Raw genomic sequence first — 27,602 nt, forward strand, 5'->3', positions numbered from 1 at the left:
GATTGAAGATACCAGTCTTTTGAGTAGCGTAATAGAACAGTTTGAGCTATACCTGATTGCTCTGGGTGGCTTTTATAAGATGTTTTAATCAATTTTAGTTACATATAGGAACATTTTGTTATTTGACATTTATTGATCATGTAGGGTTTCCCATATTTTCCAGTTGGTGACATAAGCAGAGAGAAAGTAAATACTGATTTTTTTTGTACTGTGATTATCCTATCAGAGTAACTTTGATAATTGCTGTAAGTTTTACAGTTTCATTTACCATAGCTTTAAACTAGAGGTAATTTAGTATCCTTAAAATACTTCTGGGCTGGTTTCTTTGAAACAGCAGTATTCTAGGAAATTAAACATTTGAACATTTATACTTTTAATATCATTGCTTAATAAGCTGAGGAGTTAATCTTTTATTGTAAATGTTACTCATATTTTTGTGCTTATCTCTTTCTTTAGGCAGTTGGTAGCCTGGCACAGGCCTTTCTGTGTTGATCTGGTAGAAAGTACATTTAGTTATTTGAGAACATTTTTGGATAGGTACTGCGATGGCATTAACAGTGAGGTACCTCCCCAGCCTTTCTTCTCTCAAAGGTAATGACAAATATTTTTCATGTACATCTTTGGACTGTGTAAATATATTGATCTGAGAAACAGTCTTGCATATGCATTCTAAACAACATTCTTATTTTGATGATGCACATTACTTTCATTCTGGGTTATTTTTATCAAAATACTATTGCTATCACAATGTCACAACAGTGTGTATTAACAAATAGTTCCAACAAAAATTTCCATTTTTGTTGGAACAATTTGTTAATACACATCCATTCACAGGACTCAAACCACTTTGTAATCTAGGTTTTTCCGCAGCTTCTCTTTTTTATGATCTGGCCGATATTATGTCCTGGTATATAAGACTGAGGAGAAAATGGGATTTCCTCATCCATTGCCAGTATTTGAATGGAATCACCATGTCACTGCATGTCGCTGATCTCTCTGTCTTACTCCTTCCATAAAATAAGTGTTATATACAGTTCAAATTATTGTCTTCCTTGTTGTGTCTGTGATTATTGTTTCCTGTACTGTGTTAGTAGTTTGTTTCCTTCCAGCAGCAGAACCTTTTCCTATATAGTGCAAGGAGGATAGTCACTTCAGTAGCACCAGTTCCTCTTTTGCTTTTATTTCCTTTATCCTTTCATAGGATGTTGGTGTCGATGGCAAGGCCAGCATTTGTTGCCCATCCCTAATTGCCCTTGATCTGAATGGCTTGTTAGGCCATTTCAGAATCAACACATTGCTGTGGGTCTGGAGTCAGGCCAGACAGGATAAGGACAGCAGACTTCCTCCCCTAAAGGGTATTAATGAAACAGATGGGTTTTTATGACAATCAATAAGTGTTTCATGGTCCCTATTACTGAATATTCTAGACTTATTGATTTCAAATTTGATCAGCTGCCGTGGTGGGATTTGAACCCCTGACTGCATTAGCCTGGGCCTCTGGATTGCTAGTCTAATGACATTAGAATATACAAGAAGATGTCTTCATGTATACATATAGAAGATGTACTTGAAAAATATTAAAACACGAATGACACTATGCCACCATCTCCAAGCCCCTGTCAATACTCTAGTTTTAAGGACTGATAATAAGGTTCTAGCCTATTCTTTTTGTCAGAGTAAATTCATGAAACAGGAAGGCTTTAAGAAAACTTAGTAGATAATGGTGTACACTTCAGGCACTTTGGATATCTGCTGTATAGATATTGTTTAACTGAAGATGGGATGTGGATTGCTGGAACATTAGAATTGCTGTTTCAAAGTCTGTGATTTGAAATTATATAGACCCCAGTAATAGGTTTTGTGCTTTTTTTAAACAGGGAACACCATCACTTTGTGTTTCTTTGTTTGAAGTTACTTTCCACTCACCTGTCCCTGGCTCAAGCTGGAGGAACTGGAGCTGCTGTCCTCGGACAACAGGGTAGACCACTAAGGAACTTACTTTTTCGGCTAATAGATTCAGATGTTCCAAATTCTATTGAAGAGGTAAATAGGAAAATCATTTAATGCTAGTATTATCAGTAGCTTGCCCACAATGTTTGCCATCTTTCTGTGAATACTTCAGTATGAATGTCTATCTTTTCAAATAATATTGAGAGTTATGGAAATTGGCATGTATTACTTCGCCATAAGATTAATTTCTGCACTGCAAGTCACCTTGTTTTAAGACTTGAGCATGGAAATGAACTCTTTCTTCAAAGATTATAGCTGTAATGATGCAAGTTTTGATTTTCCTAACACCAGTGAATCATTGAACCAGTCAGCATTGCTGTGAGAAAGGTGCTAAAGAAATAAAACAAACAGAGAAAGTTTTGTTCATGTTGCTCTTGTGTTAATTTTAGTAGCTAAGTCAGAAGGCATTGTCAGTGGAAGTAAGCCACCTGTCCATCCTTGGTTACAGGAATTGTATGGCCAGGGAGACCTGATGATAACATTGCCTGTACTAAATCTTTGTTACATTTTCCAACTTATTTTAGGCAGCAAATGCTCAGGTATAATTTTGCGTGCATTTATTATTCTGGGGAGATTGGAGGGTGTCTGATGTTTGTGTTAGCAACTAAAAGACTTTCATGCTTTTGGTACATAAAGGTTAATTCCATGATCCTGATCCCATTGGTGACACTGTGTTTGAAGACGCTATAGTGTATAGGAATGGCTCAGGTAATTCTGGGCCAGTGAGCCTAATATCTATTGTGGTTAAAGTATTAAAAGGCATTCTGAATGAGAGATAACGAAGTACCTAAATATAGTAAGAGAGATCGACGGCATCATTTATGGCAGGAAGTTTTACCTAACAAATTTACTGGAGTTTTTTGAACAAAGAACGTATGTTTAGATTTCAGCAAAACCTTTGACACTGTAGCACATAAGCCATCAGTAACAAAGCAAGTAGGTATGGAATGGAATTGCAGGTAAATTTCTGAGGTAGATTGGAATTGAAAACAAGAGAAAACAAATAATTGTGAATGGAGCTGGACCAACTCGTTGTCACTACTAAGGAATTGCCATTTGATTTGGAGCTGGGAACATAGAAAAAAATGCTCAGTTTCCATGGGACACTAAATGAGGGGGAAATGGTGGCAGGGGGATTTGGTGGTGGTGAAGGGAATATAAAATAATAGTAACAAGTCAACCAAGATGAGGAGATCAGGATATGTTGGGAATAGAAAAATGGAACCCCAATGAAATGTCTGTAGAATCAAGGGACTCAGGCTGAAGGTTAAAAGAGCAGATGGTGCACAAACTGTTTAGATTTAACTTGTTTATGCAGTGGGCGAAGCCTGTGTGGAATGAACTACAGAGGGAGGCACTGGAAATAAATAGCATTGAAAAATTTTAGTGAGAATTAGATGAGTATTTGAGGGAGTGGGTGATTGAGAGTTTTTGGTATCTGCAAGCATGGGCCTACGTTTTATTTATGATCCTGCATCTAATTCCTAATTTCATGAGAAATGTATTGTGACCAAGATGAGTGATGGGCCTACGTTTTATCTATGATCCTGCACCTAATTCCTAATTTCATGAGAAATGTAATATGACTAAGATGAGTGATTTTACTATAAATTGTGTTTTTAGAAAAATGAGCCATTAGGTCTATTTTATTTTTACTGTAATTGACACGATTGTGATCGGCAAATTGCAAATTATGTTCTGACTGATTAAAAGCGCTATTTGTGTCACACAGGCAGTCAACGAAACACTTTCAGTTGGTGCATCCTTACTGTTGCCTCCACTCAGGGAACGTACTGAACTTTTACATAATCTACTACCTCAAGGTCCAGAGAGATGGGAAAGCTTATCAAAAGGACAAGTAAGCATTGGCATTCTGCAAGGCATTGAATGATGTATATGCAATTATTATTCAAATTTCTTTAATGTTGCCTTGAAGAACACCAAAAGTATACAAAGAAAATTTTCACAATTTTTGCTCCCATTTAGTATATTCTATTTTTCATCTTGTGACATGTAAACAATTTTTAATGTATATTTAGAATACATAAAATTTTATTTTTGTCTATTTATTTAATATTTAAATTTTCTTACTGTTATATTCAGTGTTATGCATGATTTCTCAAGTAGAAGGGCATGTTAGTGCAGATGCACTATTAGGTTGTACAGGTGAGAAATAAGTTTGATAACCCCCACTTTCTCTCCTCCACTTGCCATCTTTCCTTGATGGTCTAGCCGAGATAAGGAACTTGCTGTATAGGAAATTGGATGGAGAAACCTGTATAATATATGTGACTCGCAAGAATACAATTTCAATACTTTGAGCATTGGAAGTATTTTGCAGCTCTGAAATGTTACAGAACTTAAAATTATTTGGAGTTAATGTCTAATTAAACTAAACACGTGTAGCGTACCATAGAGTATTTCAAGTAGCAAAGTATCATCAGGTATAACTCTAATGTTCAGTCAATTCCAAATGCCCATAGCTTGCGAGAAATTATAGTCACTTTAATTCTCTTACAGTTTCTCCACTTGAAGTGACTAACCTTTGCTACAACTTACTCTCTACTATGCATTCATTTGTTGCGTTGGCCTGAATACTCATAAAATTGAATATAAGAAATTAAATATCCAGAGAAAGTTTAATTACTTCACATTATAGAGATGAAATGTGTCTTTAATAGGTTCCACACAGGTTCCAATTACTGTTTGTTGTATGGTTAGAAAAAGCTAATTAATTGCTACTTCTGCTTTGTAGCAGCCAACTATTTAATTTCACTGTGTCCTAATTGTGTGACTCAGTCTTTTTATGAGCAGTTCAAGTGATTCCCCTATTAGAATACTGTTGGCACCCTTTGTTGCTACACCCAGACACTCGGACACTCGAAGTATAATGAAAACATGATGCATCACGTAACAGTTTTTTAAAAAGAAATATCCGTTGTGGAAATTAATTTGTTGCTTTGCATGCAATCATAGTCCAGGTTTAATGGGCATTTTTCATTCTCAGTTGAGTCAGAAATTGCATTTTTGGTGCTTGTCCATGCAATGCTAAGCTATAATTTTTTAAAGAGTGTACAAAGTTAATCAGAGATTTAAAGCCTCCAACGCTACACTGTGTTCTCTATTGTATGGATGAATAGAATGTTCTGTAGAAAAACTGCAAAATCTTTGTTTTCGGTTTTCTGCATTTTCCTTGTCTTCTGCTGAAGAAGCATTGAAGTTTACAGCAGAGACAGAGAAAGAAAGACTTGAACTTATATAGCACCTTTTATGACCTTAGGATGTTTCAAAGCACCATACAACCAATTAAGTACTTTCACAGTATAGTATTGTTGTAATATAGCAAACATGAGTCAATTTGAGCAAAGTGAGATCCCACAAACAGCAAAGACATTATGATTAAATAATTTGTATTTGTGATGATTTGAGAGACACGTGTTGACCAGGACAATGGGGACAACGCCTCTGCTGGCCTACAACATAGTGCTATGGGTCCTGTTACATCCACCTGAGAGAGCAGCTGGGGCCTCATTTTAACATCTCATCTGAAAGATTGTGCCTCTCCACAAACAGCACTCCCTCACTACCGCACTGTAGTGTCATCCAAGATTTTTGCATTCAAGAATCTGACCTTGGGACTTGATCCCACTACCTCCTGATTCAGAGGCCAAAGTGCCACCAACTGAGCCACAGCTGACACCAGAAGGCCATTTGGTTCATATTTTCAATGTTTTGAATTGCTCCAGCAAAGCGTCACTAAGCCCTAAGATAAAATCAAAATACTGTGGAAGCTGGAACTTGAAACAAAAACAGAAAATGTTGGAAAGATTCAGCAGCTCTGGCAGCATCTGTGGAGAGAGAAACAGAGTTAATGTCTCAAGTCCATATGACTCTGAAGAAAGGTTAACTCTGTTTCTCTCTCCACAGATGCTGCCAGACCTGCTGAGTTTTTCTAGCATTTTATGTTTTTTTCAAAACTAATCCCACCCCCAGCTTTTCCATAACCACACATCCTGCCCTGCTTTAAATGTTCATTCGTTTTTACCTTAAGAAGGCCTCAATTGATGGTGCTGTCTTGTAATTTTATGCCTGCCATTTGTATAGCATCTTTAATGTAATAAAATGTCCCAAAGCGCTTCATAGAAATGTAATCAAAGAAAATTTGATGCCGAAGATATGTGACCAAATGCTTGTTCGGGGATGTAGGTCTTAAGAAGTTTGGAGAGGATTAGGAAGAGCATTCCAGAGTTTAGGGCTTAAGATAGCTGGCCGCCAAAGGCAGTGTGATGGAAGGACAAGAAACCGAAGTTAGAGGAACACCAGGGTTCTCTTGAGGGTTGTAGGGCTGGCGGATGTGACCATTCTTCACATATGAATCTTTAGTGTAAATGTCAGTGCTTGTAAACAGTTGGAGGCACTTTACTTGATGACTGAGGCTATGTTTGCCTGACAAAAGTAAAGACAGAATTACCTGGAAAAACTCAGCATGTCTGGCAGCATCGGCGGAGAAGAAAAGAGTTGACGTTTCGAGTCCTCATGACCCGTCGACAGAACTTGAGTTCGAGTCCAAGAAAGAGTTGAAATATAAGCTGGTTTAAGGTGTGTGTGTGGGGGGCGGAGAGAGAGAGAGAGAGAGAGGTGGAGTGGGGGTGTGGTTGTAGGGACAAACAAGCAGTGACAGAAGCAGATCATCAAAAGATGTCAACAACAATAGTACAAAAGAACACACAGGTGTTAAAGTTAAAGTTGGTGATATTATCTAAACGAATTTGCTAATTAAGAATGGATGGTAGGGCACTCAAGGTATAGCTCTAGTGGGGGTGGGGAGAGCATAAAAGATTTTAAGGTATTTAAAAATAATGGAAATAGGTGGGAAAAGAAAAATTTATATAATTTATTGGAAAAAAAAGGAAGGGGGAAACAGAAAGGGGGTGGGGATGGGGGAGGGAGCTCACGACCTAAAGTTGTTGAATTCAATATTCAGTCCGGAAGGCTGTAAAGTGCCTAGTCGGAAGATGAGGTGTTGTTCCTCCAGTTTGCGTTGGGCTTCACTGGAAGAATGCAGCAAGCCAAGGACAGACATGTGGGCAAGAGAGCAGGGTGGAGTGTTAAAATGGCAAGCGACAGGGAGGTTTGGGTCATTCTTGCGGACAGACCGCAGGTGTTCTGCAAAGCGGTCGCCCAGTTTACGTTTGGTCTCTCCAATGTAGAGGAGACCCCTCTACATTGGAGAGACCAAACGTAAACTGGGCGACCGCTTTGCAGAACACCTGCGGTCTGTCCGCAAGAATGACCCAAACCTCCCTGTCGCTTGCCATTTTAACACTCCACCCTGCTCTCTTGCCCACATGTCTGTCCTTGGCTTGCTGCATTGTTCCAGTGAAGCCCAACGCAAACTGGAGGAACAACACCTCATCTTCCGACTAGGCACTTTACAGCCATCCGGACTGAATATTGAATTCAACAACTTTAGGTCTTGAGCTCCCTCCCCCATCCCCACTCCCTTTCTGTTTCCCCCTTCCTTTTCTTTTTTTTCCAATAAATTATATAGATTTTCCTTTTCCCACCTATTTCCATTATAAAAAAAAAAAATTTTTTTTTTTTTACATCTTTTATGCTCTCCCCACCCCCACTAGAGCTATACCTTGAGTGCCCTACCATCCATTCTTAATTAGCACATTCGTTTAGATAATATCACCAACTTTAACACCTATGTGTTCTTTTGTACTATTGTTGTTGACATCTTTCGATGATCTGCTTCTATCACTGCTTGTTTGTCCCTACAACCACACCCCCACTCCACCTCTCTCTCTGTCTCTCTCTCCGCCCCCCCACACACTCACCTTAAACCAGCTTATATTTCAACTCTTTCTTGGACTCGAACTCAAGTTCTGTCGAAGGGTCATGAGGACTCGAAACGTCAACTCTTTTCTTCTCCGCCGATGCTGCCAGACATGCTGAGTTTTTCCAGGTAATTCTGTCTTTGTTTTTGTTTTGGATTTCCAGCATCCGCAGCTTTTTTGTTTTTATCTCTATGTTAGCCTGACGTTCACCAAGTAAATGCCAGGACCCTGCATCACTTTCTGTTCTGTTTCCTCTTTGGTTAGTAATAATGATGTACCATCAACCCAACTGAAATACGCTAAGAAAGGACACACCAGAGACTAAATTGTACAACTTTGCAATTTTTGGCTCAGTAGTAGTATGTTGCCTCTGTGACCTTTAGCTGGAGCACGTAATTTTGTTGTTAGCCTTGGAGGGATAAGAACTTGATATTCTTAGCATTTGCCTTACAATTAAATTCCCCTTTAATTTATTTTATTGGTCTCTTCATTTATAATTTTTAAACTGCTTCTAATTATTAGCCTATTATTTATCGGATTATTTTGGGACTGAAAATTTAAATTTATTATTGCTAAATAATTATTATTGATGGGATTAAAATTTTATTTGTTTTGATTACTGAATAGCATCATATTAGATATGTAACCTTTATCCAAATTCTTTGATGATATCTTATTTGTATGTCTTATTTAAAAAAAAACATATTTGCTGGAAGGGGCTTGGTATATCTGTGAAATTAAACTTAGGCTAAATTTTAGTCAACCTGTCATTCTTTTAAATAGAGAATGCAGTTGGATATCATACTGACCAGCCTACAAGATCAGTCCCACATCGCATCGTTGCTAGGTTACAGCTCACCTGCTGACATATCGGAAGGTTTCTCACAGAGTTACTCTTCTGATCAGGACTCTTCCAAGTCGGGGAATATTGACCACTTACACTTAGCAGAAATCCTTTTGAAAACTCTTTTGAGGAACATCGGTTTCTACACGGTAAGATTTTTAAGAATTTTCTTTTTTAAGTGAGAAATTGATATTTCCTTTTGAACTGTTGCTTCAATTTTCTTGATTGCCTGTTTCAAAAGGAGCGAGCTTTTGGTGAGCTGGAGAAGAACAGTGATAAACAACAAACTAATACAACGCATACAGAAAGTGAACCGCCTTCCCATGTCCATCAGCTGCTCTCTGCATTGCATAAACATTTGCTGGCTCACTGTTACTCGAATTCTACTGCTAAGGTAATTTCAGTATGGAAAGCAGAATGTGATTTATCCATTCTTTTTATAAAAAACATAGTTATGGCATATTTGGGAGTAATTGCGATTAAATAGTCCAATCTCAGGGTTGGTGAGGAATGTGGGAGAGGATACCAGGAGCAGCACCGGACATACCAAAAAATGAGGTGCCAACCTGGTAAAGCTAAAACATAGGATGTATGCATGCTAAACAATAGAAGTAGTATGCTTTATACAGAGCTAAATGCACGGTCAACCAATGGATCAGATCAAAGTTCTGCAGTCCTGCCACATCATGAATTGCGGTGGACAATTAAGCAACTAACTGGATGAGGAGGCATCACAAACATTCTCATCCCCAATGATGAGGGAACCCAGTCAATGCAGAAGACAATTTGCAGCGATCTTCTGCCAAAGGTGCCGAGTGGAGGATCCCCTTTTTTTTTATTCATTTACGGGATGTAGGCTTCGCTGGCTGGGCCAGCATTTATTGCCCATACTAGTTGCCCTTGAGAAGGTGGTGGTGAGCTGCCTTCTTGAACCGCTGGAGTCCATGTGGCATAGGTACACCCACAGTGCTGTTAGGAAGGGAGTTCCAGGATTTTGACCCAGTAACAGTGAAGGAATGGCGATATATTTCCAAGTCAGGATGGTGAGTGACATGGAGGGGACCATCCAGTTGGTGCTGTTCCCATTTATCTGCTACCCTTGTCCTTCTAGATGGTAGTGGTCGTGGGTTTGGAAGGTGCTGTCAAAGGATCCTTGGTGAATTCCTGCAGCGCAACTTGTAGATAGTACACACTGCTGCTACAGTGCATCGGTGATGGAGGGAGTGAATGTTTGTGGATGTGGTGCCAATCAAGTGGACTGCTTTGTCTTGGATCGTGTCCAGCTTCTTCATTGTTGTGGGCGCTACACTCATCCAGGCAAATGGGGAGTTTTCCATCACATTCCTGACTTGTGCCTTGTAGATGGTGGACAGGCTTTGAGGAGTCATGAGGTGAGTTACTTGTCACAGGATCCCTAGTCTCTGACCTGCTTTTGTAGCCACAGTGTTTATATGGCTAGTCCAGTTCAGTTTCTGGTCAATGGTAACCTCCCCCCTCCCCCACCCCACCACTCCAAGATGTTGATAGTGGGGGATTCAGTGATGATAATGCCATTGAACACCAAGAGGCGAATGTTGGATTCTATCCTGTTGGAGATGGTCATTGCCTGACACTTGTGTGGCATGAATGTTACTTGCCACTTGTCAGCCCAAGCCTGGATATTGTCCAGGCCTTGCTGCATTTGGACATGGACTGCTTCAGTATCTGAGGAGTCGCAAATGGTGCTGAACATTGTACAATCATCAGAACATCCCCACTTCTGACCTTATGATGGAAGGAAGGTCATTGCTGAAGCAGCTGAAGATGGTTGGGCCTAGGACACTACCCTGAGGAACTGCTGCAGTGACCTCCTGGAGCTGAAATGACTGACCTCCCACAACCGCAACCATCTTCCTTTGTGCTAGGTAAGACTCCAACCATTGGAGAGTTTTCCCCCTGATTTCCATTGACTCCAGTTTTGCTAAGGCTCCTTGATGCCACACTCGGTCAAATGCAGCCTTGATGTCAAGGGCAATCAGTCTCACCTCACCTCGGGAGTTCACTCCTTTTGTCTATGTTTGAACCAAGGCTGTGATGAGGTCAGGAGCTGAGTGGCCCTGGCGGAACCCAAACTGGGCATCAATGAGCAGGTTATTGCTAAGCAAGTGCCGCTTGAAAGCACTGTTGATGACCCCTTCCATTACTTTACTGACTATCAAGAGTAGGCTGATGGGGTGGTAATTGGCCGGGTTGGATTTGTCCTGCTTTTTGTGAACAGGACATACCTGGGCAATTTTCCAGATTGTAGGGTAGATGCCAGTGTTGTAGCTGTACTGGAGCAGCTTGGCTAGGCGCACAGCAAGTTCTGGAGAACAAGTCTTCAGTACTATTGCCGGAATATTGTCAGGGCTCATAGCCTTTGTAGTATCTAGTGCCTTCAGCCGTTTCTTGATATCATGAGGAGTGAATTGAATTGGCTGAAGACTGGCATCTGTGATGCTGGGACCTCCAGAGGAGGCCGAGATGGATCTTCCACTTGGCACTTCTGGTTGAGGATTGTTGCGAATGCTTCAGCCTTTTCTTTTGCGCTGATGTGCTGGGCTCCTCCATCATTGAGGATGGGGATATTTGTGGAGCCTCTTCCTCCAGTGAGTTGTTTAATTGTCCACCACCATTCACAATTGGATGTGGCAGGACTGCAGAGCTTAGATCTGATCCATTTGTTGTGGGATCGCTTAGCTCTGTCTTTCACTTACTAATTATGCTGTTGGGCACGCAAGTAGTCCTTTTTTATAGCTTCAACAGTTTGACACCTCATTTTTAGGTATGCCTGGTGCTGCTCCTGGCATGCCCTCCTGCACTCTTCATTGAACCAGGGTTGATCCTCTGGCTTGATGGTGTTCGAGTACAATTCTGTTGCTGCTGATGGCCCACAGCACCTCATGGATGCCCCGTCTTGAGTTGCTAGATCTGTTCAAAATCTATCCCATTGGTGGTAGTGCGACACAAACACGATGGATGGTATTCTCAATGTGAAGGTGGGACTTTGTCTTCACAATGACTGTGCAATGATCACTCCTACTGATACTGTCACGGACAGATGCATCTGCGGCAGGAAGTTGGTGAGGATGAGATCAAGTATGTTTTTCCCTCTTGTTGGTTCCCTCACCACCTACCGCAGAGCCAGCCTAGCAGCTATGTGATTCAGGACTCGGTCGGCTCGGTCAGTAGTGTTGCTCCCGAGCCACTCTTGGTGCTGGACATTGAAGGTCTCCACCCAGAGTACCACCCTCAGTGCTTCCTCCAAGTGGTGTTCAACATGGAGGAGCACTAATTCATCAGCTGAGGGTGAGTGGTGGGTGGTAATCAGCAGGAGATTTCCTTTCCCATGTTTGACCTGATGCTATGAGGCTTCATGAGGTCCAGAGTTGATTTTGAGGACTCCCAGGGAAACTCCCTCCCAACTATATACCACTGCCGCCACCTCTGCTGGGTCTGTCCTGCCGGTGGGACAGGACATATTCAGGGCTGATGATGGAGGAGTCTGGGACATTATCTATAAGGTATGATTCCATGAGGATGACTATGTCAGGCTGTTGCTTGACTAGCCTGTGAGACAGCTCTCCCCAATTTTGGCACCGGCCCCCAGATGTTAGTAAGGAGGACTTTGCAGGGTCGACAGGGCTGCGATTGCCGTTGTCATTTCTGGTGCCTAGATCGAGGCTGGGTGGTCTGTCTGGTTTCATTCCTTTTTTGTGACTTTGTAACGGTTTGTTATAACTGAGTGGCTTGCTAGGCCATTTCAGAGGGCATTTAAGACTCAACCACATTGCTGTGGGTCTGGAGCCACATGTAGGTCAGACCAGGTAAGGACGACAGATATCCTTCCCTAAAGGACATTAGTGAAACAGATGGGTTTTTACAACAATTGAAAATGGTTTCATGGTCATCATTGGACTTTTAATTCCAGATTCCTTATTGAATTCAAATTCCACCATCTGCTGTCCTGGGATTCAAACCCAGGTCCCCAGAGCATTACCCTGGGTCTCAGGATTACTCATTCAACGACAACACCAATACGTCATTGCCTCCCCCTTCCCCTTAGCTCAAGTGTTCCTCGGTGCTCATGATCCGATCGTCTTCAGTTGCTTCATCAATCATCTTCTCTTCATCATAAGGTCAGAAGTGGGGATGTTGCTGATGATTACACAGTGCTGAATACAAATGATAACTTCCCAGATCTCCTCTTGAGGTCCCCAACTTCACAGAATCACCAGTTCAGTTCACTCCACGGCTGAAGGCACTGGATACTGCGAATTCTGTTGGCCGTGACATTTTAGCTGATGATTTGTGCTCCTGAACTGGCCTTGCCTCTAGCCAAGCTGTTTCAGTACAGTTACAACACTGGCAATTACCTGACAGTGTGGAAAATCATGCGAGTATGTCCTGCCCACAAAAGGCAGAACAATCTAATCCAGCCAATTACAGCCCCATCAGTCTACTCAATCATCAGCAAGGTGATAGAAGGTATAAAAATAAAAAACTGCAGATGCTGGAAATCCAAAAATAGAAATACCTGAAAAAACTCAGCAGGTGTGGCAGCATCGGTGGAGAGGAGTACAGTTGATGTTTTGAGTCCTCATGAACCTTCAACAGAACTAATTAAAATTAGAAAAGGGGTGAAATATAAGCTGGTTGAGGTGTGTTTGCAGGGGTGGGGGTGTTGTTGGGACAAGCAGGCAGTGATAGGAGGAGATAACCAAAAGCTGTCACAGACAAAAGAACAAAGAGGTGTTGAAGCTGGTGATATTATCTAAAGGAATGTGCTAATTAAGAGTATAAGACAGGACAGACAAGGTACAGAAAGCTCTAGTGGGGGTGGGGGAATACTAAAAGGTAGAAATAAAGAATGGTGGAAATGCATTTAAAATTAGTGGAAATAGGCGGGAAAAGAAAAAATCTATATAAATTATTGGAAAAAACAAAAAGGAGGGGGAAGAAATGGGAAGGGGGTGTGGATGGAGGAGAGAGTTCAAGATCTAAAATTGTTGAACTCCATATTCAGTCTGGAAGGCTGTAAAGTGCCTAGTCGGAAGATGAGGTGCTGTTCTTCCAGTTTGCGTTGAGCTTTACTGGAACAATGCAGCAGGCCAAGGACAGACGTGTGGGCAAGAGAGCAGGGTGGAGTGTTGAAATGGCAAGCGACAGGGAGGTCTGGGTCATTCTTGTGGACAGACCGAAGGTGTTCTGTAAAGCGGTCATCCAGTCTGCGTTTGGTCTCTCCAATGTAGAGGAAACCGCATTGGGGGCAACGAATGCAGTAGACTAAGTTGAGGGAAGTGCAAGTGAAATGCTGCTTCACTTGAAAGGAGTGTTTGGGCCCTTGGACGGTGAGGCGAGAGGAAGTGAAGGGGCATGTGTTGCATCTTTTGCGTTTGCATGGGGAGGTGCCGTGGGAGGAGGAGTAAGGGCTGATGGAGGAGTGGACCAGGGTGTCACGGAGGGAACGATCCCTACGGAATGCCACGGGGGGGTGAAGGGAAGATGTGTTTGGTGGTGGCATCATGCTGGAGTTAGCGGAAATGGCGGAGGATGATCCTTTGAATGCGGAGGCTGGTGGGGTGATAAGTGAGGACAAGGGGGATCCTATCATGTTTCTGGAGAGAGGAGAAGGTGTGAGGGCGGATGCGCGGGAGATGGGCCGGACACGGTTGAGGGCCCTGTCAACGACCGTGGGTGGAAAACCTTGGTTAATGAAGAAGGAATACATGTCAGAGGAACTGTTTTTGAAAGTAGCATCATCAGAACAGATGCGATGGAGGCGAAGGAACTGAGAGAATGGGATGGAGTTCTTACAGGAAGTGGGGTGTGAGGAGCTGTAGTCGAGGTAGCTGTGGGAGTAGGTAGGCTTGTAATGGATATTGGTGGACAGTCTATCACCAGAGATTGAGACAGAGAGGTCAAGGAAGGGAAGGGAAGTGTCAGAGATGGACCATGTGAAAATGATGGAGGGGTGGAGACTGGAAGCAAAATTAATAAATTTTTCCAGGTCCCGACGAGAGCATGAAGCAGCACCGAAGTAATCATCAATGTACCGGAGAAAGAGTTGTGGGAGGGATCCCGAGTAGGACTGGAGCAAGAAATGTTCCATATACCCCATAAATAGACAGGCATAGCTGGGGCCCATGCGGGTACCCATAGCCACACCTTTTATTTGGAGAAAGTGAGAGGAGTTAAAGGAGAAATTGTTCATTGTGAGAACAAGTATAGCCAGACGGAAGAGAGTAGTGGTGGATGGGGATTGTTCAGACCTCTGTTCGAGGAAGAAGCTAAGGGCCCTCAGATCATCCTGGTGGGCGATGGAGGCGTAGAGAGATTGGACGTCCATGGTGAAGAGGAAGCGGTTGGGGCCAGGGAACTGGAAATTGTTGATGTGACATAAGGTGTCAGAAATCACGGATGTAGGTGGGAAGGGACTGGACAAGGGGAGAGAGGAGGTCATTGACAGTGCTATCAAATGGCATTTAGTCAGCAATAGCCTGTTTACTGATACTCAGTTTAGGTTCTTTCAGGGCTACTGGGCTCCTGACATCGTTATAACCTAGGTCCCAACATAGGCAAAACAGCTGAACTCAAGAGGTGAGGTGAGGGTGACTGTCCTTGACATCAAGGCAACATTTGACAGAGTGTGGTGTTGAGGAGCCTTAACTCACTTAAAAATTGGTCCACAGCCTTTCTCTGCAATCTCCTCCAGTCCTACACCCTAACCCCTGACCTATGGCCCTTTGACTCTGACCCCTTACAAATCCTCTCTTCCCTCTTTTCCAATATTGGTGACGGAATCTCAAGGCTTTTCAGCCCTTCTCTCTGGAATTCTCTCTCTAAGCACTTCCATCTTACAACTTCAATTAGATCATTGTTGATCTGTGCCTCAACTCCATTTATCACATTTATTCCATATCCCTTACAACTCTTACCCAACAAAAACCTATCAATCTTAGTTTTGAATTTTCCAATGGACCCCAAATCTCCACCAGTTGAAAGAGTATTGAGCACCAAGAAAGACGGTTTCAGTTGTTGGAGGCCTATCAGCTCGAGCATTCCTTAGTGCTCTCGACCCAATCACCTTCAGTTGCTTCATCAATCACCTTCTCTTCATTATAAGGTCAGACGTTGGGATGTTGCTGATGTTTACACGGTGTTGAATACAAATCACGACTTCTCAGACAGTGAAGCAGTCTGTGCTTGCATGGGGGAAGACTTGGACAATATTCCGGCTTGAGCTGATAAGTGGCATGTAACATTTGCACAATTGCCAGGCAGTAACCATCTCCAAAAAGAGAGAATCTAATCTTCTCCCCTTGACATTCAACAACATTACCATTGCTGAATCCCCTATCATCAACATGCTAGGGGTCACCATTGACCAGAAGCCTAGCTGCACCAGCCATAAAAATACAATGGCTATGAAAGCAGGTCAGAGGCTGAGAATTCTGCAGCAAGTGACTTGCCGTCTGATTCCCCAAAGCCTGTCCCTCATCAGCTTAGCACACAAGTCAGGGCACTAGGTAACTGAAGGCATGGCTACCAATGGTGAAGCAATTAAAGTTGGTGATGCTCAAGAGGCCATAATTTGAGGAACACATATCTTGGGGCGCTGGCACCAGTACTGGGATTAGAAGGGAGCTGTTCTGGTGGGATGGGCTTTACTTGAACCGTGTTGGGACCAGTTTCTTGGTGAATCGAATAAATAGGGCTGTAGAGAGGGCTTTAAACGAAATAGAGGGGGAAGGGTTCTGGAAAGGGGATACGAAGGCTTACAAAGCAAAAGGATATGGCAGCATAGCAGGGCAGCTATTTAGATAATAATAACCAGAGTGTGACAGAGTGTACAAACATAAAGGAAAGCAGCAAATAGGATCAAAGGGGGAAAAATGGTAAAAAGGCAAAATTAATAGCTCTTTATTTAAATGCACGTAATATTTGGAACAAAATAAATGAATTAACAGCACAAATAGAGGTTAATGGGTATGATCTTATAGCCATTACGGAGACATGGTTACAAGGAGATCAAAGCTGGGAACTAAATATTTGGGGTGACTTTTTGAAAGGACAGGCTGGAAGGAAAGGGTGCTGGGGTAGTTTTGTTAGTGCGAGATGGAATAAATGCGATAGCAAGAAATGATCTTGCATCAGAATATGTAGAATCCATATGGGTGGAGGTAAGAAATAACAAGGGGAAGAAGACACTGGTGGGAGTAGTCTATAGGCCCCCTAACAGTAGTTATACTGTAGAACAGAGAATAAATCAGGAGATAATGAGGGCATTTTAAGAAGGCAGTACATTAATTGTGGGTGACTTTAATCTTCATGTAAGTTGGGAAAATCAAATTGGTAGAGGTAGCCACGAGCATCGGTCTTCATGGTAGAAGACACTAATAGCATTCGAAAAAAAATATAATAATCACGGGGCAAAGTGGGTGGAAGAAATAAGTACAGTAACTATCATTAGAGAAAAAGTATTAGGAAAACTAATGTGGCTAAAGGCTGATAAGTCCCCTGGACCTGATGGGTTACATCCTAGATTATTAAAGGAAGTAGCTACAGAGATAGTGGATGCACTGGTAGTAATCTACCAAGAATCATTAGATTCTGAAAAGTCTCAAAGGATTGAAAAACTGCCAATGTAACACCCTTATTCAAAAAAGGAGGGGGAAAAATCAGGTAACTATAGGCCAGTTAGTTTGACATCCATCAATGGGAACATTTGAGTCTATTATAAAGATGTAATGGCAGAGCATTTAGAAATGCATAATATAATTAGCAGAGTCAGCCTGACTTTATGAAGGGAAAATCATGCCTGACAAATTTATTAGAACTCTTTGCGGAGATAACAAGCAGGATAGATAAAGGGGAACCTGTAGATGTAATATATTTGGATTTCCAAAAGGCATTCGATAAGGTACCACGCATAAAGCTACTTAATAAGGTAAGAGCCCATGGTGTTGGGGTAGTATATTAGCATGGATAGAGAATTGGCCAAGAAGACAGAGAGTTAGGATAAGGGGGGCATTTTCAGGATGGCAATCTGTAACTAGTGGAGTGCCATAGGTATCAGTGGGGTCACAATTACTTACAATATTAATAACTTGGATGAGGGAAGTGAATGTACTATCACCAAGTTTGCAGATGACACAAAAATAATTGGGAAAGCAAGCAGTGAGGATGACACAAAGTGTCCACAGAGAGATATAGACAGGTTGAGTGAATGGGCAAAACGTGGCAGATGGAATATAATGTGGGGAAAATGTGAGGTTTTGCACTTTGGCAGGAAGAATAGAGGAGCTGAATATTATTTAAATGGAGAAAGACTGCAGAAAGTTGCAGCACAGAGGGATTTGGGGGTCCTCGTTCATAAATCCCAAAAAGCTGGCGTACAGGTTCAGCAGGTAATAGGAAAGGCAAATGGAATGTTGGCCTTTATGTCAAATGGAATGGAGTATAAAAAATAGGGAAGTCTTGCTAAAACTATACAAGGCACTAGTTGGACCACACCTAGAATACTGTGGACAGTTTTGGTCTCCTTATCTAAGGAAAGATATACTGACATTGGAGGCAGTCCAGAGAAGGTTCACTAGGTTGATCCTGGGTATGGTGGGATTTTCGTATGAGGAGAGGTTGAGTAGGTTGGGTCTGTACACATTGGAGTTCAGAAGAATGAGAGGCAACCTTATTGAAACATATAAGATTCTTAGGGGGCTTGACAGGGTAGATGCTAAGAGGTTGTTTCCTCTTGTGGAAGAATCCATGACCAGAGGATATAATTTCAGAGTAAGGGGTCGTTTATTCAAGACAGAGATGAGGAGGAATTTCTTCTCTGAGGGCAGTGAAACTGTGGAATTTACCACAGAGGGCTGTAGAGGCTGGGCTATTCAGTACATTCAAGGCTGAGATAGACAGGTTTTCAATTAGGGAATCAAGGGTTATGGGGAAATGGCAGGAAAGCAGAGTTGAGGATTATCAGTTCAGCCATGATCTCACTGAATGGCGGAGCAGGCTCAATGGGTCTACTTCTGCTCCCACGTCTTATGGTCAGTTGTGAGGCTGGAGCAGATTGCAGAGATAGGGAGGAATGAGACCACAGAGGGATTTGAAATTAAGAATGATAATTTTAAAATCAAGTCTTTGCTTGACTGGGAGCCAGTGCGTACCAGCAAGCACAGGGGTAATGGGGAAACAGGACTGGACATGAGTTAAGATATGGGGAGCAGAGTTGTCAATTGTACGAAGGCTAGAAAGTGGGAGACCAGCTAGGATTGTGTTAACATTGACGAGTCTAGAGATAACAAAGGCATGAATGAGGGTTCAGCAGCAGTTGAGCTGAGAGGGGCAAAGTCTGGCTATGTTTAGAGGTCAAAATAGACAACCTTTGTGATGGCACGAATGTGACTTTACAAGTTCATCTTGAGATCAAGTGTGGCAGTAAGGCTGCCAAGGAACTGGTTTAATCTCACACTGCTTCCAGGGAGAGGGATGGAGTCAGTAGCTAGGCAACCAAGTTTGGAGTGGGTACCAAAAACAATGGCTTCAGTCTTCCCAATATTTAAGTGGAGGAAATTTGTGCTTTTCCAGCACTGGATGTCAGATAAACAACAGTGGAGGAGTCAGTCGAGGTGGTGATAAGGTAGACCCAGGCATCGTTTGTGCACATGTGGAAAATGATGCTGTACTTTCAGATGATGCTGACAAAGGACAGTATGTAGATGAGAATTAGGAGGCCAAGGGTCGATCCTTGGGGAACACCAGAGATAATGGTGCAGGAGCAGGAAGAGAAGTCATTGCAAGTGAGATGATTAGATAGATAAAGGTTTAGCTGACCCTACCTAGGGAAAGGGTAAGGAGAGGAGGCTACAATTAGTCTTAATGTCCCTATCCTACAGAAGGGCTAAAAATAGCTAGATTCTTTCTTCTAATTGTTTTCCAGTAATGACTTGCTCTTTCTACACTCTTCCCCTACTCACCCCACATTTTGCAACTATAACATATGTGCTAGGATAAAGGGACAAGATTAATCTCTTTTACTATGGCGCCAATTGAGTGTCCTGCAGCGATGTTCAAGCCCACAAATGTTTGCTTATTAGAGGGAAGCTGGTGCTCTTGAATGCTGTTTGAGAAATGAAGATTAATGGTCAAAGCCCATAGTGCAGAACATCGAAGGTTGAATAGAACAGAAGAGATCTGGTATGTCAGGAATGAGTGATTAAGTGATGCCTAGCTCTGTTTTATCAGAAATTTGTTAAGATGATGACTAAGTAGAAAGGGGAAGTCATTATTTTGATAATTCTAATGAGGTGTTGGCAACTAAGCATTTTATGAATGGGTTAATCACAATGTCCTTTATTTTAGGATCACTTAAGTGTAGATTTGCTGCATAAACATGTACAGTTGCTGCTGCTATATGCATCCGATACCTACAGGCGATCTGCTGTTCTTCTGAAAGAAAGCTTGCTGGATAAAAGTGTCACAGAAAAATTGCATGGTAAGTACCTCACCTTATCCTGTGCATTTGTCTTCGCAAAAATGTAATTTGTATTTTTCATTGTATTATAACAATTCTTTGGCCCCGTGCTGTTGTACTTTTGCCACTAACTACATCCTCCTCTCAAACATTAACCAAGGCTAAACTAAACAGTTCAGAACCTCACCATTTTTTTCCAAAAATATACTTTATTCAGAAAATTTAAGGAAGTACAGTATATGGCTATTCAAAGTTGACATTATATAAGGTGCAAAACAAATCCGTTTCTTTTAGCACTGTGAGTTTCTCACTACATTTATAATTACAGTTAATATTTACAATATTTATTTCATTTCAAACATATAGCCCAGGAGGTTTTACATAGCCCCTCAGAGTACTATGGCAGGAGGGTCTTAGACAATGGCCTTTCCCTATTGCATTTTGTGGCAGCTGCCCTAAGCTTCAATGCATCCCTCAGCACACAGTTCTGGACCTTGGAATTTGCCAGTCGTGGATAGTTCTTTGCATTGGAAGATCAACAAGTTTTGGACAGTCCAAGGAGTGCCTTTCACTGATTTGATGCTCTTCCAGCAGCAATTGATGTTTATCTTGCTGTGCTTCCCTGGGGACAGCCGATAAAGTGCAGAGTACTGTGCTATAAGCTGCTCGGGATGAACCTCAAAACAAAAACACTACATCTTGTTCCAGACCAGCTTTGCAAAGGCACATCATAGAAGGAGTGGAAAACGGTCTCTTCCCCACCCCAGCTGCCACGAAGACATATGAACATACAAATTAGGAGCAGGAGTAGGCCACTTGGCCCCTCAAGCTTGTTCTGCCATTCAATACGATCGTGGCTGATCAGATTTTAACCTCATATTCTTGCCTACCCCCGATAACCTTTCACCCTGTTTATCAAGGATCTACCTACCTCTTCCTTAAAGATATTCAAGGACTCTGCCTCAATCACCTTTTGAGGAAGAGTATTCCAAAGTCTCTCATCTCTCCTGAGAGAAAAAAAAAATCCTCATCTGTCCTAAATGGGCAACCCTTTATTTTTTTGAAACAATGACCCTGAGTTCTGGGTTCTCCCACAAGAGGAAATACCCTTTCCATAGTCACCCTGTCAAGGCCCCTCAGGATCTTACATGTTTCAATCGAGTCACCTCTTACTGTTCTAACTCCAGTGGACACAAGCCTAGCCTGTCCAACCTTTCCTTACAAGATAACCTGCCTATTCCAGGTATTAATCTAGTAAACCTTCTCTGACCTGCTTCTAATGCATTTGCATCTTTCGTTCAATAAGGAGACCATTACTGTAAACAGTACTCCTGATGTGGCCTCACCATTGCCCTGTACAACTGAAGCATAACCTGCCTACTCTTGTATTCAATTCCCTTTGCAATAAACGATAACGTTCTTTTAGCTTTGCTAATTACTTGCTGCATCTGCATACTAGCCTTTGGTGATGCATGCACTAGGATACCCAGATCCCTCTGCATCTCAGCGCTCTGCAATCTCTCATCGTTTAGATAATATGTCTCTTTATTTATTTGTCCTGCCAAAATGGACAACCTAAAATTTTCCTACATTGTTCTCCATTTGCCAGACATTTGCCTACTCCCTTAGCCTATCTATATCCATTTTGTAGCCTCCTTACGTCCTCTTCACAAATTACTTCCCTACCTACCTTTGTGACATCAGCAAATTTTTCAACCATAGAATTGGTCCCTTCATCAAATCATTTATATAAATTGTAAAGAGTTGAGGCCCCAACACTGATCTCTGTGGCACACCACTCATCACATCCTGCCTACCAGAAAATGAGTCATTTATACCTACCCTCTGTTAGCTAGCCAATCTTCTATCCATGCCAATATGTTACCCATTACACCATGAGCTTTTATTTTCCGCAATAACCTTTGATGAGGCAACTTATCAAATGCGTTCTGAAAATCTAAGTAAGGCACATCCACCTTTATCCACAGCACCTGTTACTTCTTCAAAGAACTCCAATAAATTGATTAAACATGATTTTCCTTTCACAAAGCCATGTTGACTCTACCTGATTACTATGAATTTATCTAAATGTCCTGTTATGACATCTTTATTAATAACGTTTAACATCTTCCCTGTGACAAATGTTAGGCTAACCGACCTGTAGCTTCCTGCTTTCTGTCTCTCTCCCTTTTTGTATAAACGAGCTACATTAGCTATTTTCCAATCTAATGGAACCTTCCCTGAATCTAGTGAATTTGGAAAATTAAAACCAACGCATCAGCTCTCACACTAACCGCTTCTTTTAAGACCGTAGGATGAAATCCATCAGGACCCGGGGACTTGTCAACCCGCAGTTCCAACAATTTTCTTAGTACTATTTTCTAGGTGATTGTAATTTTCTTGAGTTCTCCCTCCCTTTCAATTCCTGATTTGCAGATATTTCTGGGATGTTACTTATATTCTCCGTAGTGAAGACCGATGCAAAACACCTATTCAATTAATGTGCCATCTCCTTATTTTGCATTAATTCTCCAGACTTAGTTTCTATAAAACCAATGTTCAATTTGTTAAGATAAAAGCAAAATACTGTGGATGCTGGAAATTTGAAACAAAAACAAAAAGTGCTGGAAAAACCCATAATGTCTGATAGCATCTGTGGAGAGAAAGACCGAGTTAACGTTTCGAGTCCGTTCTGAAGAAGAGTCATACGGACTCAAAATGTTAACTCTGTCTTTCTCTCCACAGATGCTGTCAGAGCTGCTGGGTTTTTCCAGCACCTTGTGTTTTAGCTCAATTTGTTAACTCTTTTTTAAATATCTGTAGAAACTTTTACTGTCTACCTTTATATTTCTAGCTAGCTTTACTTCCCTCCTTATTAATCTTTTAGTCAACCTTTGCTGTTTTTACATCCCGTCCAACCTTCTGACTTGCCACCCCTCTTTGCACAATTATCTGCTTTTTCTTTAAGTTTGATACTATCTTTAACTTTTTTAGTTAACCACAGATGGTGGATCCTCCCTTTGGAATTTTTCATTCTTGTTGGAATGTATCTATTCTGTGAATTCTGAAATGTCTGCTTAAATGTCCGCCAATGCATCTCTACTGACCTATCCCTTAACCTAAATTACCAGTTCACTTTCTCTAGCTTTGTTTTCATGCCGTTGTAATAGCCTTTAACTTTAAATTACTAGTGTTAGACCCACTCTTCCCTATATCAAGCTGAATGTAAAATTCAACCATATTATTATCACTGCTACCTCGGGGCGCCTTCATTATGAGATCATTAACTAACCCGATCTCATTGCACAGTACCAGGTCCAGTGTAGCCTGCTCCCTGGTTGGCTCCAGAACGTGCTTTTCTAAGAAATTATCCCTAAAACATAATATGGATTTGTCATCTATGCTACCTCTGCCCATCTGGTTGTTCTAGTCAATATGTAAAGCAAAATCCCCCATGCTAATCACCATACCTTTCTGACAAACTCTCTCTGTTTCTTCTTTGATACCCTGTCCTACTGTGTGATTACTATTAGGAGGCCTCCCACAGATGACTTCCCTAGTTATGTGATATACAAGAACAGGAGTCCCAGCATGGTTCAGGTCAAGTCCGCCCCAACAGTCCAGCCCCCACTATCCCTAATACTGATGCCAGTGCCCACGGACCGGAACCTACTTCTCCCACACCAGTCTTTGAGCCAAACATTCTTCTCTCTAATATTTTTTGCCCAATGCCAATTTGCATGTGGCTCAGGTAATAATCCAGAGATTATTATCTTTGAGGCTCTGCTTCTTAATTTGATATCTAGCTCCTTATGCAGAGCCTCTTTCCTTGGCCTGCCTATGTTGTTGAAACACACATACAAAATAGGACCAGAAGTAGGCCATTCGGCTCCTTGAGCCTGCTCTGACATTTAATAAGACCATGGCTGATCTGTTTGTATTATGGATTCCACATTCCCATCTACCCGCCCCGATAACCTTTGGTTCCCTTGGCCTAACAAGAATCTATCTACCTCTGCCTTAAAAATGTTCAATGACCTCGCCTCCACCGCCTTCAGAAGCAGAGAGTTCCAAAGTCGCACAACCCTCCGCGAGAAAAAATTTCTCCTCATCTCTGTCCCAAAAGGGTGAACCCTAATTTTAAGACTGTGCCCCCTAGTTTTGGACACACCCAAAAGAGGAAACATTTCCACGTCCACCTTGTCAATACTGTTCAGGATCTCATATACTTCAATCAAGCTACCCATCACTCTTATAAACAAGCCCAGTCTGTCTAACCTTTCATCATAAGACACCTCATTCATTCCAGGTATCAATCTAGTAAACCTGCTCTGAACAGCCTCCAAGGCATTTACATCCTTCCGCAAATAAGGAGACCTAAACTGCACACAGCATTTGAGATGAGGTCTCAACAATGCCCTGTATAACTGAAGCATAACATCCTTACTTTTATGTTCAATTCCTCTCATAATAAAGGATAGCATTCCAGTAGCTTTCTTAATTACTTGCTGTACCTGCATGCTAACTTTTTGTGACTCATGCACAAGAACACCTTGGTCCCCTTGCACCTTTGAATTCTGCAGCCGTTCTCCATTTAAGTAATACTCTGCTTTTTTAATTCTTCCTGCCAAAGTGAACAATTTCACATTTTCCTACATGGAAATCCATCTGCCAGGCTTTTACCCACTCACTCAACCTATCTATATCTGTGTGCAACATCCTTATGTCCTCTTCACAACATACTTTCTTAGCTGTGTTTGTGTCATCTGCAAATTTAGTTGCCAGGCTTTCACACCCCTCATTTAAGTCATTGATATAAATGGTAAAAAGTTGAGGCCCCAGCACAGCCTCTTGCAGGCCTCCACTTGTTACATCCTGCCGATCAGAAAAAGACCCATTTATGCATACTCTGTTTTCTGCCAACCAGTCAATTTTTTAACCATGCTAATATGTTGGCTGGCAGGTTTTGCTGCAACTGGCACTGTTGGCTGTGCCTTACCATGTTCTCAATATCATTGTCGATTCTAGGCCAGCATACCTAACTCCTGGCTAACATTTTCATTTTCAAGACACCTGGGTGGACACTGTATAGTTCCATCATGAGTAGCTTCTAATCCGACACAGGAATGACCACTCATGTTCCCCATAGCACAATACCATCTTGACAACTAAGTTTATGGTTTCATTTTCTCTGAAACTGCCTCGCTTCCCCATCCCGTAAGGATTTTGTCTTGTACTCCGGATAACAGTGGATCCCAACTGGTCCAGCTTTTGATTTGTTTCGCACAGACTTGAAGCGTATCTAAAATGTTTAAGGCGAATAGGTGTACATGTAGTACTTTTCTCAAGGGCAGGTGCTTCAGGGCGTCCCGCATTTGCAATAGGTACCCCTGCTTGGTGTTTGAAGGTGTCTTCATATATGGCCAGGATCAATGCCCACCTATGCTCGCAGATGCTATTGTTCTCCTTAAAAAGACCCAACAGCAGCTTGTGGTCTGAAACAATAGCGAAGTGTTTCCCATTTAGATATTGATGGAACTTTTTGATGCCAAAACCTATTGATAGGTCCTCTTTTTCGATTTGTGAATAGCTTCTTTCAGCTACTGATAGTGTTCTTGAAACATAGCCTATTGGCCTTTCTGAGCCATCAGCCGTTTCATGGGACAACACTGCCCCAACGCCATATGGAGAGGCATCATACATCAGTATTAGTTCATTCAAAGGATCAAAGAGTACAAGTAGGCTTGAAGACTGCAGCATTTGCTTCACCTTGATGAAAGCCGTTTCCTGAGGAATTCACCAAAACCAGCGGTGGTGCTTCTTTAGTAGGGCATGAAAGGGGGCCAGCACAGTGGATAGATTTGGCAAAAACCACCCATAATAATTGACTATGCCTAGAAATGATTTAAGTTCAGACATATTATGGCCCTGACTTTCTCCTCGACAGGGAGAAAGCACTGAACTAAAGAGGTTAAGCACTGATCCTGTGTCCCAGGTAAGTCACCTCCCTGGCTTGAAAAGTTTGTTTTTCTTTCTTGAGGTGAACTCCAGCCTCCTGAAATCTTTTTAATATCCCTTCTAAATTTGCCAGATGTTTGACCTCTGCAGCACCCGTGATGAGTATATCTTCGAGGTATACCACAACCTGTGGCAACCCCTGTAGTTGGCTCTCCGTTGTGCATTGGAATATTGTGCATGCCAACGAAACACCAAAAGGCAGGCACATGTACTGAAAAAGCCCTTTGTGGGTGTTTATTGTGACATTCCTCAGGAACCGTCATTCAACTCAAGCTGTTGATAAGCTTGACTCATGTCCAGCTTGGTGTATGGCTGGTTCCCGGCCAGTTTCGCATAAAGATCTTTGATTATAGGAAGAGGATACTTGTCCAGCTTTGTTGCCTGAATGATGGTTTGTAATCACCACAAATGCTGATAGTCTTGTTGGGCTTCAAGACAGGGACAATGGGTGCAGCAAAACTGAACTAGCAGGATAATACCTCGCTCCTCTAACCTCTTTAGTTCAGCATCCACTTTCTCAAGCAGGGCATGTGGTACCGATTTAGCTCTGAAAAATCAGGGAATGGCTTCTGGATCCACATAGATTTTAGCTTGTAAGCCCTTAATTTTGCCTAACTCGTCTGGAAGTCACTGTCATATAATCTTAACAATTCTGACAATCCCCCTGTCCTCACCTGAAAAATGTCAGGCCACTTTAGCTTCATTTTCTTGAGCCAGTCACAACCCAGAAGGCTTGGTCCTTCACCCATTACTACTACAATAGGTAGCTGGGCAGACTGCTACCCATAGCTTACAGGTACAATGCTGGTACCCCTCACCTTTACTTCTTCTCTTCTGTATGTTTTCAGCTTGGCTGAGGTGCACTCTAAATTTAAAGGCTGGGCACCCCCTCTCAAATACTGGAATGTGTGCTCGCCCATCACAGTGACTGATGCACTTGTATCTAGTTCCATATTTTGAGGCTTCCCATTTACACAGAGTGTTATGGTGATTGAGTCTGGCTTCACATCCTTGAGGTTGGAAAGAGAGTAAATATCAGACTAACTGGTACCAGGGTACTGGTACCACACTGTGCACTTGTAACATCTTGTTGGATTGGCCATTTGGCTGCCTGAACCTAGCCCTGCATTGTCTCCTCAGGTATCCTTTTTCCCCACAATAATGCCTTCAGCCTCCTTAAATCAACAAGATTCAGGAGCGTGGTTACCCCTACATATAACATTGGACCTTAGGAATCACTGCCTGATTGCCTCTGCTGTACCTTTTAGTTCTATAGCTTACTGGAACTGCTTCCCTTTTTTCAGTGGCCTCAGCCGATTTGGCGCCACGGCAGGCTGTTAGTTTCCCCCTAACTGGTGCGCAGCGCCACTTTGCGCGCCCTGCAGTTCCA

At 42.1% G+C, this 27,602-nt stretch overlaps 1 protein-coding gene across 10 annotated transcripts in view; it reads left to right on the forward strand.

Annotated features, from left to right (window-relative positions):
• Positions 1-27,602, forward strand: part of LOC121285080 (probable E3 ubiquitin-protein ligase HERC1) — a 436,191-nt gene that overhangs the window by 97,724 nt on the left and 310,865 nt on the right. For all 10 annotated transcript variants that reach the window (XM_041201223.1, XM_041201218.1, XM_041201210.1 and 7 more), the window contains 6 exons: positions 457-591; positions 1,878-2,043; positions 3,743-3,868; positions 8,637-8,846; positions 8,939-9,091; positions 20,083-20,215. In XM_041201223.1, the coding sequence (XP_041057157.1) occupies positions 457-591; positions 1,878-2,043; positions 3,743-3,868; positions 8,637-8,846; positions 8,939-9,091; positions 20,083-20,215 (923 nt within the window). The remainder of the gene's footprint in view (positions 1-456; positions 592-1,877; positions 2,044-3,742; positions 3,869-8,636; positions 8,847-8,938; positions 9,092-20,082; positions 20,216-27,602) is intronic.

Source organism: Carcharodon carcharias, chromosome 1 (assembly GCF_017639515.1).
Source record: "Carcharodon carcharias isolate sCarCar2 chromosome 1, sCarCar2.pri, whole genome shotgun sequence".
Classification (NCBI taxonomy): Eukaryota; Metazoa; Chordata; class Chondrichthyes; order Lamniformes; family Lamnidae; genus Carcharodon; species Carcharodon carcharias.